The sequence below is a fragment of the Dendrobates tinctorius genome, unplaced genomic scaffold (assembly GCF_039654945.1).
Source record: "Dendrobates tinctorius isolate UK_male_01 unplaced genomic scaffold, ASM3965494v1 ptg000030l, whole genome shotgun sequence".
Lineage (NCBI taxonomy): Eukaryota > Metazoa > Chordata > Amphibia > Anura > Dendrobatidae > Dendrobates > Dendrobates tinctorius.
This window is the reverse complement of record NW_027361698.1, coordinates 21,263,627-21,279,932: the sequence shown is the minus strand read 5'-3', so window position 1 is coordinate 21,279,932 and position 16,306 is coordinate 21,263,627. Positions and strand designations below refer to the sequence as shown.

Genomic DNA, 16,306 nt, shown 5'->3' with positions numbered 1-16,306 from the left:
ATTACTTAACTCATGTAATAGTAATGAACTATGCAAACTCTATATGAAATCTGGGACATAGTATGGGCCCAAAAATTTCAAAACAGGGATCCATAATACAGCAGTGTGCATGAGCCATACAGTGGCTAAATTAGCCATAAGATGTATAAATACTAAGATAATCCTCCCACCACTGATGAGCACTGGGAAAGACACTTTAATTATTTTCTAATAAAATTTCTAGATTTATTTATTTATCTAGATTTAGGGGTTCAAAGTGTTCACCACACATCTAGATATGCTCCTTGGGGTCTAGTTTCCAAAATGGGGTCACTTGTGGGGGAGCTCCAATGTTTAGGCACACAGGGGCTCTCCAAACACGAAATGGTGTCCGCTAATGATTGGAGCTAATTTTCCTTTCAGAAAGTCAAATGGCACTCCTTCCCTTCCGGGCCCTGCCGTGTGCCGAAACAGTGATTTATGACCACATATGAGGTATCGGTGTACTCAGGAGTAATTGCCCAACAAATTTTAGGATCCATTTTATCCTGTTGCCCATGTGAAAATGAAAAAATTGGTGCTAAAAGAAAATTTTTGTTGGAAAAATTAAAATGTCCATTTTTTCCTTCCACGTTGCTTTAGTTCCTGTGAAGCATCTGAAGGGTTAATAATCTTAATGAATGTAGTTTTGAGTAGCTTGAGGAGTGCAGTTTTTAGAATGGTATCAATTGGGGTATTTTCAGCCATATAGACCCCTCAAAGTGAGGTGGTCCCTAAAAAAGTGGTTTTGTAAATTTTGTTGTAAAAATGAGAAATCACTGGTCAACTTTTAACCCTGATAACTTCCCAACAAAAAAATTTTGTTTCCAAAATTGTGCTGATGTAAAGTAGACATGTGGGAAATGTTATTTATTAACTATTTTGTGTCACATAACTCTCTGGTTTAACAGAATAAAAATTCAAAATTTGAAAATTGCAAAATTTTCAAAATTTTCGCAAAATTCCGTTATTTTTCACAAATAAACACAAAAATTATCGACCTAAATTTACCACTAACATGAAGCCCAATATGTCATGAAAAAACAATCTCAGAATCGCTAGCATGCATTGAAGTGTTCCTGAGTTATTATCTCATAAAGGGACACTGGTCAGAATTGCAAAAAATGGCCAGGTCATTAAGGTCAAAATAGGCTGGGTCATGAAGGGGTTAAACAAAAAAATTACCGATTATACTCTGCCTATATCTTCTACTCCATTCATGCTACTATTCTGTGATATCTCCTATCCACTTACTAGCGCCCTGTGGTTCAGTATTTGGTTAGTCCAGCAAGGGCTAGGCCAGGAGTAAAAATTCTGCTATATTTGGAACTCTTTGTGTACAGCCTGCTTGCACTCTTTCCCATACCCTTGTCCCCCTTTTTCTTTTTCTTTCTTGGCCTACCCCACCCCACTCCTTCACTCTCTTTGCCAAAAGTCTACTCTATCCATCAATTCTTCTTTTGGTTTTACTGGATTGTTTTACTTGTTTTGTTTTATTTGGATTACCGTACATCTCCAGCTGTGTGGTCTCGTGTTTGTTTAGGTTGCAAGACCTAAAAGCCAAAAAGTCTTGAATTTCTATTTGGATGTAATATACATAAGACAGATTAAGCACTAAGACAGAAAATGAACTTCAACTATTGAAATAGAAATTTTGGTTACATTCCCTGCTGCTTAAGCATACCGAGAATGAGAATTTTCTGCCCTCCACCATTACATATTTTTATTATCTGTGCAAATTGTGTAAGGAGGCTATTAACTTTTAAAGATATTTAATATAAAGCTCAGCTCTACAACTTAGTTCTGCTTGTGTCACCAGCTGAATGGGCGTTCATACTTTGCATTGTATTCATTAAACACCCCAAACAAATATGAAAACATGAAAAAAAAATTCTATTAAAGAGGTAATCTCAAGTTCTTTTCTGAGCAGCTCAAAGCCTTATTTTCTGGTGGCTAAGGTGGTGAGTCCTCCTATTTGACAATTCTTATCAGGGGCTCTGTCCTACTACAACATATTAATGTTCTGTCAGTGCTTTTTCTGAGTATTACAGAGATAACAAAGACTTTAACAGGACATTAAGATCCCTGATTAGAAGAACTGCGTGTCATGATCCAGACCGGGGTTCGAGTCCTATTTTTCCTTTTTCCCGGTCTGGACATGCAGGAGTTAACCTTTCTCAGCCTCAGTCTGGGTTCAGGGTTGTTATTTATCACCGTTGCTTCCTGCAGGCAATGTCAGTTATAGTTTTAGCCTAAGGCTGCTGTAGCTGACTCTGATTGCTCTGATTGGTCCTGCTTATGCTTCCGATCTGATCCCGTGTCTCTGTTTTCCCCTGTTCCCGTCCTGACTCAGTGTTTCCCTTTAGTGTGATGACTCCCTGGTTTTGACTTGGCTTGTATCCTGACCTGCTTCTCTCTTTTGTCTCTTGTCTTATCCGCTTCCTACCATTACTGATTCCCTAGCTTGTCTCTGACTGTGAGTTTGCTTATTCCTTTGGTACTGAGCTACAGTCTAGGATTTGACCTGGCTTGTTTGACTATTCTACTGCCACCTGTGGTAGTCTTGCTGCTGCACTGCTGGTCAGCTCTGTTTAGGTGCAGTTCCACTCTACTGCCATCTTGTGGAGCCTGCACTTACCTGCATTGCAGCGGCATGATCCTGCACTTGAAACTGACTATGCTAAGAATGGGGGGGATTGAAATTCTGCAAAACTGTTAAGACAATCTTGTGAGGGGTGTGAGCTGCTAACTGCTGTATAGTGATCATAGGGCTATGGAGAACTAATTAGGATGATTTTTTACTCACATATATATCGCCATTAATTCCACAGCACTTTACAGACATTATCATCACTGTCCCCATTGGGGCTCACAACCTACATTCCCTATGTCTTTGGAGTGTGGGAGGAAACCAGAGTAAAAGGAAACCCGCGCAAACACGGGGAGAATATACAAACTCCTTGCAGATGTTGTCTTTGGTGGGATTTGAACCCAGGACCCAGCGCTGCAAGGCTGCAGTGCTAACCACTGAACCACAGTGTTGCCCATATCAGGAGTTAACTCTTCTTCTCGAATGCAACCACTGCGCACACAAGACCAGATTCTGGTGGACAAGCACCTTTGAAACAAGCAGTATACTACAGTGGCTTGAAAAAGTATTCATCCTCCTTTGCCATTTTTCATGTTTGGTATCTCACCTACCTGGAACCTGGAATTTCACTGTTATTTTTTAGGGTTTGTATTAGTTCATGTAAGGAACATGCCTACAACTGTGAACATTTGGTTTAATTTAATTATTTATTTTACTCATTTATATAGCGCCATTAATTCCACAGCACTTTACAGACATTATTGGCACTGTCCCCGATGGGGCTCACAATCTAAATTCCCTATCAGTATGTTTTTGGAATGTGGCTGGAAACCAGAGTACCCGGAGGAAACCCACGCAAACACGGCGAGATCATACAAACTCATTGCAGATGTTGTCCTTGGTGGGATTTGACCCCAGGACCCCAGCACTTCAAGGCTGCAGTGCTAACCACTGAGCCACCGTGCCGCCAAAATCTTTTTATTGTGAAGAAAACAACAAATAGGACAAAATAACTGAGAACTTTAGTGTGCACAACTATTCACCCCCTAAAGTCAGTACTTTGTAGAGCCTCCTTTTGCAGCAATTACAGCTGCAAGTCGCTTTGGGTAAGTCTCTATGAGCTTTCCACATCTTGCCACTGGGATTTTGGCAAAACTCAAGACAAAACTGCTCCAGCTCCTTCAAGTTAGATGGTTTCCTCTAGTTAACAGCAATTTTCAGTTCTGACCACAAATTCTCAATTGGATTAAGGTCTGGGCTTTGACTAACTCCCTCCAAAATATTTACACGTTTCCCCTTAAACCACTCGAGTGTTGCTTTAGCAATATGCTTTAGGTCATTGTCTTGTTGGAAGGTGAACCTCCATCCCAGTCTCAAATCACTGACAAACTGAAACAGGTTTTGCTCAAGAATATCACTCTATTTTGTACCATCCTTTTCCTCTCAACTGGGACAGTTTTCTCTGTTCCTGCCACCAAAAAAACATCTCCACAGCATGATGCTGCCACCACCATGTTTCACTAAGGGGATGGTGTACTTGGGGTGATGAGTTTTGTTGGTTTGATGCCAGACATAGCATTTACATTGATGGGTAAAAGTCCAATTTTGGTCTCATCTGACCACAGCACCTTCCTTCATACATCACCCACATGTCTTTTGGCAAACTCAAAATGAGCCCTACAATATTTGTGCATAAGTAAAAGCTTTTTCTGCCCACTCTTGTGCTCATAAGGACAGATACTCCAGTCTCTACTTGGGAACTCTGCAGTTCCTTCAGGGTTACCTTTGATCTCTGTACTGCCTCTCTGAATAATATTCTCCTTGCCCAGGCTGAGAATCTTAGTGGGCGGCCTTGTCTTGGCAGGATTGTTTTGGTACCATGTTCTTTCCATTTCATGGTAATGGATTTGATGGTGCTGCGGGGAATTAACAGAGATTGGGATATTTTTTATAACTCAACCCTGACTTGTTTTTCTCAGCAAATTTGTCAATGACTTGTTTGGAGATCTCCTTGGTCTTCATGGTGTTGTTTGGTTAGTGGTGCTTCTTGCTTATTGGTGTTGCAGCCTCTGTAGCCTTTCAGAAAAGGAGTGTACCCACTCTATGGGTATGCTTCCATGGTCCGGATTCCCAGCGCTTTGGACGCAGCGGAAAGCCCGCTTCACCCAAAGCAATGCCCCCCTTTCTACGCGCCGTGGTGATTCCGCAAGTGTTCATTGAACACATGCGGAATCACCGCATCATATCCATAGACTGTATTATTTATCTTGCAGAGACGGAGCATCTCCGCAAGATAAACAGACATGCTGCGTTCTATAAAGACGCGCCACATGTCCAGATTCGTGGGTGTGTCACCCGCGTTTTAGTACGCATAGTGGAGACGGGATTTCTTAAAATCCCCTCCGCTATGTTGTAACATCTGGACGCTGTGGATTAAACGCTGCGGCTGTACGCAGCGTTCAATCCGCAGCTAATCCTGATGTAATCCGGACTGTGGAAACATACCCTAATAGACCATGAGACACTTAGTTTGCACACAGGTAGCCTTACTTTCACTAAGCATGTGACTTATGAATGCAATTGCTTACATCAGAATATTTTAGGGGCTTCATCGCAAAAGGGGTGAACACATATGCACATGACAATTTTTAGTTATTTGATCCCATAAATGTAATGTATGCCTATATTTTTCTCACTTCACTTTCCCAACTTAGACTATTTAATGCTGATGCATCACAGACAATATTTAAATGCAGGTTGTAATGTAGCAAGATAGGTAAAAAGTCAAGAGGGCAAATACTTTCACAAGCCACTGTATGTAAGATAAAAGAATGAAGAGAAATGATAGCAGACAGAAAAAGCAAGTCAATTGCAAACATGTTTATTTTCATGCTGTCTAACTAATTAACACAATTTAATAACATGATAATACCCCTTTAAATTAAAGATGTTTCTATTATTTTTCATTAAGTATAAACAACATTATTAATAAAAGTTTCTTACCCAACAGTTGGATGAACACAAATTCCTATTGGCTGTTGCACAATTTCCTCCACAATTATTTTCCTGTGCCTTCCAGTTAGATCACTGGTTTCTATGCAAGATTTTCTATTTGATAAAGTAAAAAAAAAATGCTAAAAACAAGTCATGAGTATGGAAACAGTCTTTTATAATGTATAGGAAATTACTATTCTTCTAATACAATACCATGGCAAAGGAAAGTTAAAGAGTAACTCCACCAAAAAGGAGATTTATTCCAAAGTTAAAAGAGTCACCAAAGGACAAATCAGGCCTCATTTAGAGGAACAAATTTTGTACATAGTTTCATTTTCTAAGATTCAAAAAAGATAGAAGTCCATCAAGTGCGACCTATGACCGATCATGTTGATCCAGAGGAAGGCAAAAACCCCATGAGGCAGATGCTAATTGCTCTATATTATGAAGAAAATTCCTTCCCGACTCCATACGGGAATCAGACTAGGTCCTTGGATCAATGTCCCATCAGTGAATGTAGTACCTATAACCTGTAATATTATTTTAATCTAGAATGGCGTCTAGGCATCCTTGAACCTGTTTAGTGAATCAGACATTAAAACATTTTATGGCAAAGAGTTCCATAGTCTCACTGCATGCATAATAGAGAATCTCTGTCTGTAATGAGGATTAAACCTTCTTTCCTCTAGATGTAGCAGATGTCCATCATTGCAGGTCATGGAGAAAAAAGATCATTACAATTACCTCTGCACTAACCATTTATATATTTGTGCATTGAGATAATTGCCTCAAAGTCTATGTTTCTCCAAACTGAATAAACCTAAGTTCAGAGCCTGTCTTGGTATTGCAGTCAACTCATTACCTTTATAGCCTTGGTTACTCTTCTCTGTGCCTGCTTCAGTTAAGCTATGTCCTTTATATACACTGGAACCTAAATTACACACAGTATTCTAAGTGTGGTTGCACTAGTGACTTGAATAGAGGCAATACTATACTTTTATCATGAGCATCTATGCCTGTTTTAATGCATCCCATAATTATATTTGCCTTTGGCAGCAGCTGCCTAGCACTGATAGTTTGATGTCCACCAGTGCACTTAAGTTTTTTTCAGTGGCTGTTTTACCCAGTGATTTTCTAGTTAGTACAGTATATAATTGTACATTTTGCTTCCTCAGTCCAATTACATGACCCTACATTTCTTTATGTTAAACTACAATTGCCATTTTTGAACCATGTCTCCAGTTTACCTAAATCCCTCTATAATATTAAATTATCCTCCACTGTGGTGATTACATCAAAGAGCTTAGTATTATTTGCAAATCTGAAATTTTACTGTGTAGGCCTTCTTCAAGGATACTAATAAGGATAGTAAAAAGATGAGGGCCCAATACTGACCCTTATGCTAACCCACTATTAACTGTGACACAATCAATGTGTGTTCCATTGAAGCGGATATCCGTGACTTAAAAATAAAAAGGCATGTAGTTGCTAAGAGAGCCAACGACCTGCCTGTTGTACCCGGTGCCAGTTATTGACCACTCCTGCCAGAGATTCAGCTACTCCCTGTCAAAAGAGCAGTTTATCTACCTATTGACATGGTAAAAGTACTGGTGTCATGCTGATTGACAGCTGGTTCCCCCAATTAGACAGCAGATGCTAGCTTTCAATCAGCATGACACCACTAGCCCCACCCTATCAACAGAAAGGGAAACTGCTGCTCTGTTGATAGGGAGTAGCTGAGTCTCTGTGAGGAGCGGTCAATGACCTGCACAGGATGCAACAGACAGGTAGTTGCCACTGTTAACAACTACATGCATTTTTTTCTAAAGTCCCAGAAATCCTTTTTAATAACTATTCTCTGTTTCCTATCACTGTAATTTATTTTCCTAATTACACACATTTTTCTCTATTTCCATTCTTCTCATTTTATATACCAACCTTTTATGTGGCACCCTATCAAGTGCCTTTGAAAAGTCAATATAGACCACATCCACGGCCTTATAATAGTCCAGTTTGGAAGTCACCTTCTCATAGGAGCTGATAAGATATGTTTAACAGGATCGATCTTTCATAAACCACTGTTGTTGCTGAGTTATGAGGTTATTACAGCATAGCATCTCTTAGAATTGCCTTAATGATTTTTCCATAACAAAACAAACTTATTGACCTATAGTGTCCAGTCTGAGTTTTTTTGAATACTGACACAATGCTTGCTATGTGCCAGTCCTCTGCAATAGATGATATGATCACAGAATCATTAAATATTGGAAATAAATCATCTTTTTATCATAGCACTTAATTCCTACAGGACTCAGGAGAGTATGCCATTCAGACCCAATATGTCTACTTTAGTTTAGATTTGGGGAGGCACCACATTTCTTACGTGGTTAAGGAGGTATCATTTAGTTACATCCTTAGCATATTAAGTATGAGAAAAAAATTGATAGAAGCTTGCCGAGTCTAGTTGCCACGCAACTGCAAGTATGAAAATTACATACATGTAATTATGTGACCACCAACTAGTGGGGAATACAAGGGAATTATTTTCCATGTGCACAACACACATAGAGTGATACAGAGTGACTGCAGACTTTTCATTTCATTCTTGACAACCCATTTAATAGAATACCTTATTGCATGCACCTGTTTGGCCTGCGCTCCTTTTCACCTCTTTAATGGAGAAGATACTCCCCTGGCTTTCAAAGGATATGTGCTGCTGCAGTATTGCTACTCCAGCCCTGATATTCCCCCCATCTGCCAACTTGGGAAACTTTTCACGGTATGACAGGTAAAAATTAGCCTCCCTGTCATTCTTCTTTCTACTTCTCCTTATAACTGTCACCCAGTTAGCTGCCTCTTTGACCTGCTACTCTGTAATTCCGCATCCCCCATGTAACCCAGAGAGTGCCCACTCAGTGATCGGCAAACTCCTTGCATATGTCTATGTTCCATCCATAATTGGAATGGGTAGTATATGGACAGTTCAAGGACCATTGCAAGTCAATGGAGTCGTTCACTTAAGAGTTTCTCCATATGGACCAATGGTCCGCATGTAGAATATTGCAGCGTGCACTAATCTCATCCATTTTTGAGATTATACTTGCACAATCAAAATGGATGAGTACAAAGGCAGATGTCATACGAACACCATCCATATGGCATCCATGTATTATGGATCAATTGCAATTATTAACATAGAAAACAATTTGGCCTTTTATTATTTTTTAAAATGATAGATGTCTAAAACAGGAAATGGAAGATGGAAAAGAAATGGAAACATGATAGTAATACATGTGATAAGGCTAAGCGGTAGGAAAAACCAAGATGATGTAAGCAGAAGAAGACTGGAGGACCATGGCTGGCGATGAAGAACTACATATAGCTAGATCTGGAAAAACAGCTGCACTTTACAGAGAATGATTTTACATACTTGCTACCGTATATTTGAGCTACTTTGGAGCGATGCGACAATTTTTGGGTGAAGGTACTCTTTAAATGATTAATGAATTCAGCTACTGGGGCACACTGTAGAAGAATACTCATGCAATGATAACTGCAATTACTAATCTTGACTGATAAAACATATTTACCCTCTGTCTGTCCAGTAAAGTTTTCTGTTGATGGCATCAATGGCAAGACCCTCGGGTGTGTCCACAGCATCGAAAATCACCAATTCGCGACCAGTGCCGTCCATCTTTGCACTTTCTATGCACTTCAGAGCTGTGTGTGCAAAGTAAATCTAAGAATAAAATTGTGCAGATACATAAGATGTATTCACTACATGCTGGAGATTCACATCTCACTGTATATATGGAATTACTAGAATTTTCCATATTACTATTTTAATATACAGGCATATATAATCATGGTCAAAAGTCTTTAGAATGACACAAATATAGTTTTTTACAAAGTTTGCTGCTTCATATTTTATATTGTCAATCTGCATTAACTCTATGTTGTTGTGAAGAATGATCAGATGATTTATGGAGATGAGTCATTCCTTGACATGAATATTAATGTAATCACAAAAAAAAACATTTTCCACTTATTTTGCTATTGGACAATTGAGGACTAAGGTAAATTGATTTTCTTTAATGAAATCCCCTTCAGACTATTTGGGACATCTGTAAGAATGATTGTCTGAAGAAGAAAAGGTTAGCATTATCAGGAGTCCTGTGTCAGGCCAACAGTAAAGTATCCTGAGTCCATTCATGTGTGGGGGGGTTTCTTTTCATCCAAGGGTGTTGGCTCACTCACAATTTTACAAAAGAACATCCTCCAAGAGCAACTTCTCCCAACAATCCAGAAGCGATTTGGAGATGATAAATTCTTTTTTCTGCATGTTGGAGACCATGTCACAAGGTAAAAGTGATCACTGGTCTAATCTCTAGAATATATCAGCAGATGTTGCAGTCTCCTGCCGATGGCCATACTTGGACAGCAAGGTTAAAATGAGAATCAGATGTGGGACAGATCACAGTAAAACAATGGAAAGAGGTATTGGAGCAGGTTCCCAGATAGTCCCCGTGTGAGTCTCAGTGACTCTCGCAGATATATCTCATACACAGTGTGTATAGAATACTGAGCTTCCTTTTTAAGATAGGGGTTCGTTCAGATGCATACTGTCCTAGACGTGGAGCAGAGGATGCACATTTAATGCACATGTTCTGGGAATGCAGTAAACTAGGCTCATATATGAAAAGCACGTTAGCTCTATGATAAAGGGCGTGTGGAGTACAACTTCAGGCAGATCCAAAGGTGTGTGTGCTGGGATATCTGGGAGAGTCAACGGACTTTGGATCTCCGCTGGCCATTGGGCTATCGTTACATTATACCAGGCTGTCAAACTAATTGATTCACCTTGGTTGGATGTCCATCCTCCATCGGTCAGTGTACTAATTAACAGGATAAATGATAACATTTGGATGGAAAAGGGGGTTTATAGAAAAAGAAAAGCCATAACAAAATTTGAAAATATAAGGGGACCATGGATAAATACGACGGGCCTACTGTCTTGAGCTCTGGTGAGAGATAAGATATGGTGGTTCCAGGGAATAGGGCTACAATATTCCTGGATTTTGGATATAGGGGTAGTGGACATAGTAAATAGAAGCAACTATTGTGTGTCAGTCAAGTTAGGGTATATTGGATGTAATGCACTATGAATATAGTTTGGTCTGGTGTTTTATTGGTGGAGGGAGAGGGGTGTTTGTTTTTGTTTTGATTTATAAATATAATCAATCAAACTGAGTTATGATGGATATATGGAAAGCTGTTGATACATTTAAATGTGTAACAGTAATATAAAGGCTTAATCTGTAATTATAAACAAGTTATTATTCAATGGTATATTGGTAACAATGTTATATATGCTGTCTTCTCAATAAAAATGATCCAATTAAAAAAAAGTGATAACTAACTACCTCGATGAAATATTGAAATGTTGGGTCCATGGCCAGATAATTCTTCAGATCTCAATCCAGTTGACAACTAATGGTCAATTCTTAAAAAGTGAGTGGACAAACAAAAACGCTGAAACTGGTAGAAACTCCAATCATTGATTAGGCAAGAATGGGTTGTCATTGGTCAGGATTTAACCAATAAGCTGATATCCAGCATAGCAAGGCGAATTGCAGAAATCTTAAAAATTGAGGTCAACACTGTAAATAGTGAGTTGTATTTGTCAATAAAAGTTTAAAAACTTCTGAAATGCTGATAACTGTACTTCAGTTACCATACAAACATCTGACAGAAAGATCTAGAATAAAATGAAGTTGCAGATTTTGTGAATACCAAAAACTGTGTTAGTCTTAAAACTTTTTGCCATGACAGTAGATGTATAACATTATATTTAGCACAGATGATACTTGCAACCATAAACAAAAAACTACACAGCACCCATCAAAAATTTGGAGACATTTATTCATGCAATGGTTTTCCTTGTTCTTATTGGAATGTGCACATTGTAGATTAAGCCTGAAGGGAGCAAAACAAGAAAAGAACACATGGAAATAAGGAGTAAAAAAAAATGTGATACAAACCAAAATATGTGTTAAACCTTAGAATCATCAAAGTACCCCTGTTTAACTCTGATTACAGATTTGCACACTGTTGGCATTCTCTCAAGCAGCTTCATCAGGTAGTCACCTGGAATGGTGTCCAATGAACAATCATGCATTGTCAATGAACATTTGCAGAATTTCTAACATTCAGAAACTGTTTGCAACCATCAGATGTGTTTTGCAGAGGAAGTGATGGTACACAGTTCCATATACAGTGCCTTGCGAAAGTATTCGGCCCCCTGGAACTTTTCAACCTTTTCCCACATATCATGCTTCAAACATAAAGATACTAAATGTAAATTTTTGGTGAAGAATCAACAACAAGTGGGACACAATTGTGAAGTTGAACAAAATTTATTGGTTATTTTAAATTTTTGCGGAAATTCAAAAACTGAAAAGTGGGGCGTGCAATATTGTTCTGCCCCTTTACTTTCAGAGGAGGAAACTCACTCCAGAAGTTCATTGTGGATATCTGAATGATCCATTGTTGTCCTAAATGACTAATGATGATATATATAATCCACCTGTATGTAATGAAGTCTCCGTATAAATGCACCTGCTCTGTGATAGTCTCAGGGTTCTGTTTGAAGCACAGAGAGCATCATGAAAACCAAGGAACACGACAGGCAGGTCCGTGATACTGTTGTGGAGAAGTTTAAAGCTGGATTTGGATGCAAAATGATTTCCAAAAATTTAAACATCCCAAGGAGCACTGTGCAAGCGATCATATTGAAATAGAAGGAGTATCCTACCACTGCAAATCTACCAAGACCCGGCCGTCCCTCTAAACTTTCATCTCAAACAAGGAGAAGACTGATCAGAGATGCAGCCAAGGGGCCCATGATCACTCTGGATGAACTGCAGAGATCTACAGCTGAGGTGGGACAGTCTGTCCATAGGACAACAATCAGTCGTACACTGCACAAATCTGGCCTTTATGGAAGAGTGGCAAGAAGAAAGCCTTTTCTCAAAGATATCCATAAAAAGTGTTGTTTAAAGTTTTCAACAAGCCACCTGGGAGACACACCAAACATGTGGAAGAAGATGCTCTGGTCAGATGAAACCAAAATCATACTTTTTGGCAAAAATGCCAATCGATATGTTTGGCGTAAAGTCAACACAGCTCATCACCCTGAACACACCATCCCCTCTGTCAAACATGGTGGTGGCAGCATCATGGTTTGGGCCTGCTTTTCCTCAGCAGGGACAGGGAAGATGGTTAAAATTGAAGGGAAGATGGATGGAGCCAAATACAGGACCATTCTTGAAGAAAACCTGATGGAGTCTGCAAAAGACCTGAGTCTGGGACTGAGATTTGTCTTCAAACAAGACAATGATCCCAAACATAAAGCAAAATCTACATTGGAATGGTTCACAAACAAACATATCCAGGTGTTAGAATGGCCAAGTCAAAGTCCAGACCCGAATCCAATTGAGAATCTATGGAAAGAGCTGAAAATTGCTGTTCACAAACTATCTCCATCAAACCTCACTGAGCTCGAGCTGTTTGTCAAGGAAGAATGGGCAAGAATTTCAGTCTCTCGATGTACAAAACTGATAGAGACATACCCCAAGGGACTTGCAGCTGTAATCACAGCAAAAGGTGGTGCAACAAAGTATTAAGTTAAAGGGGCAGAATAATATTGCATGCCCCACTTTTCAGTTTTTGAATTTCCACAAAACATTAAAATAATCAATAAATTTCGTTCAACTTCACAATTGTGTCCCACTTGTTGTTGATTCTTCACCATCAATCGCTGTGATGAAACTGACTGTCATGAGAACTGCCTCAGGAAAGACCAATAATTACTTTTGCTGCAGATGATAAGTTCTTTAGCGTTATCAGCCTCACAAAGTTCAAAATGACATCACCTCAGATAATAGATGACATAAATGATGCACAGCCTATAAGCAGTAGACACATCTCATCTCAACATCAACTGCCCAGAAAAGACTGTGAGAATCAGGTCTATACTGTAGAATTACTGCAATGAAACCACTACTGTGGAACACAGAGAAGAAGAGATTTGTTTGGCACAAGCAACATAAGATCAGTGTAAATCTGTACTGTGATCTGTTAAGTTTAAATTTGAAATTCTTGGTACCAGACATCATGTTTTTGTGAGATAGTTACAGAAGTTGTTAGTGGAGGGTTTCTACATGTGGATTGTCTACCGAGAAGCATGGAAGTGCTTTGTTGATGGCACTGTTGGTAGTTTATTCTAAACCCAAGGCACACTTACCCAGCATGACTATGACAGCATTCTGCTACTACATGCCATTCCATCTGCTTTGAACTTGGTGGGTCATCATTTGTGTTGCAACAGGACAATGACCCAAAACACACCTCAGGGTACGTAAGGGCTATATGACCAAGAAGGAGAGGGACAGAGTGCTGCATTAAATGACATGGACCCCACAATCACCTATCCCCAAACCAGTTGAGATGATTTAGAATGAGTTGGACTAGAGAGTGAAGGCAAAGCAGCCAACATAGGTCCAACACCACTAGGAACTCCTTCAAGCCATTCCAGGTGATGACCTGATGAAGCTGCTTGAGAGAATGCCAAGGTTAAGTAAGGCTATCAAAAGACTTAAAAGGGGGATACCTTGAGAAATCTAAGATCTAACACAAATTCTTGTGGATTTCACACGTGTTTCTTAACTCCTTGCTTCCAAATGTGTCCCTTTATGGTTTTGCTGCCTTCAGTCTGAATCTACAATAGGCATATTTCAATTAGAACATGGAAAACTATTGCATTAACAAGTGTGTCCAAACTTTTCACCAGTGCTGTATATATATCTTTTTCACAATAAATAAAGCTTATTACATTTATGTGCAGTATACTATGTATAGTTTATGATGTCAGGACTAAAGAAAAAAGATGATGTCAGATGTCGGCACTTCTGCATTTTTAATAGAAATGAAATAAATATAAAACAAAGCAATATGATACATTTTACAATAACTGTATTTCTAACAAAGTCAATGCAAATGTGAAAGGTTTGTCTTTAATCCTGTCTCTTCAGTTAGACCTCAAAATAAAGCAGTTAAAAAAATATTCCATGATAATGTGTGGGACACCATGATTAATTGACCTGTATAAAATATATAAATGTGACTATTACAAGAACTATATTATAAACTTTGTATAGACATCTTTTTCCACTTTTTATATTCCATTTATTATATATGTATATACAAGTGATGCTCACTAAATTAGAATATCATCAAAAAGATAATTTATGTCAGTTCTTCAATACAAAAAGTGAAACTCATATATTATATAGAGAGATATCAAACAGTGATCTATTTCACGTGTTTCTTTCTGTTTATGTTGATGATTGTGGCTTACAGCCAATGAAAACCCAAAAGTCATTATCTCAGTAAACTAGAATACTTAACAAAAAACACCTACAAAGGCTTCCTAAGCATTTAGAAAGATCCCTTAAGGTACTGTCACACTTAGCGATGTACCAGCGATCCCGACCAGCGATATGACGCGGTCAGGATCGCTGGTGCATCGCTAAGTGGTCGCTAGTGAGCTGCCACACAGGCAGATCTCACCAGCGACATCGCTGGGGACGGGGGTCGCTACTTACCTGTCACACCAGGCGATCCTGCGTCCTCCCGCCTGGCTCCACGCGTCGCTCATCGTCACAGCAGGAAGCGCCGCAGGAAGCTGACGACGAGAAACAGTCCTGGACGTTCTCGCGCGATCAGCGATAACCAGCGGGGGAGCGGGTTGTAGGTAAGTATCAGACACAGCGATGTCGCTAGCAATATCGCTATAACGTCACAAGTTATAGTGATATTGCTAGTGATATCGCTTAGTGTGACATGCCCTTAAGTCTGCTTCAGTAGGCTCCACAATCATGGTGAAGACTGCTGACTTGACAGATTCCAGAAGGCATTCATTGACACACTCCACAAGAAGGGTAAGCCACAAAAGGTCAATGCTAAAGAAGCTGGTTGTTCACAGAGTGCTGTGTCCAAGCATAATAGTGGAAAGATGAGTGGAAGGAAAAAGTGTGGTAGAAAAAGGTGCACAAGCAAGCGGGATAACCGCAGCCTTGAAAGGATTGTTAAGAAAAGACCATTCCAAAATGTAAAGAACATTCACATGGAGTGAACTGCTGCTGGAGTCATTGCTTCAAGAGCCAACACACACAGACATATCCAGGACATGGTCTACAAGTGTCTCAATCCTTGTGTCAAGCCACTCTGACCAATAGACAACGCCAGAAGCGTCTTACTTGGACCAAGGAGAAAAAGAACTGGACTGTTGCTCAGTGGTCCAAGGTGTTGTTTTCAGATGAAAGTACATTTTACATGTCATTTGGCAATCAAGGTCCCAGAGTCTGGAGGAAGAGTGGAGAGGCACACAATCCAAGCTGTTCGAGGTCTAGTGTGATGTTTCCACAATCAGTGATGGTTTGGGGAGCCATGTCATCTGCCAGTATAGGTCCACTGTGTTTTATCAAGACCAAAGTCAGTGCAGCCATCTACCAGGAAATTGTAGAGCACTACATGCTTCCCTCTGCCAACAAGCTTTTTGGAGATGGAAAGTTCATTCTGCAGCAGGACTTGGCACCTGTCCACACTGCCAAAAGTACCAATACCTGATTTACAAACAACAGT

The 16,306-nt window shown here is 39.5% G+C and overlaps 1 protein-coding gene across 3 annotated transcripts in view; it reads right to left on the bottom strand.

The window, feature by feature from the left end:
* EGF (epidermal growth factor) overlaps window positions 1-16,306 on the bottom strand; it is a 221,387-nt gene that overhangs the window by 85,327 nt on the left and 119,754 nt on the right. For 2 of the 3 annotated variants that reach the window (XM_073571963.1, XM_073571964.1), the window contains exons 11-12: window positions 9,193-9,341; window positions 5,612-5,716 (exon numbers count right to left, since the gene is read on the bottom strand). In XM_073571963.1, the coding sequence (XP_073428064.1) occupies window positions 5,612-5,716; window positions 9,193-9,341 (254 nt within the window). The remainder of the gene's footprint in view (window positions 1-5,611; window positions 5,717-9,192; window positions 9,342-16,306) is intronic. The other variant, XM_073571965.1, reaches the window with a different exon arrangement.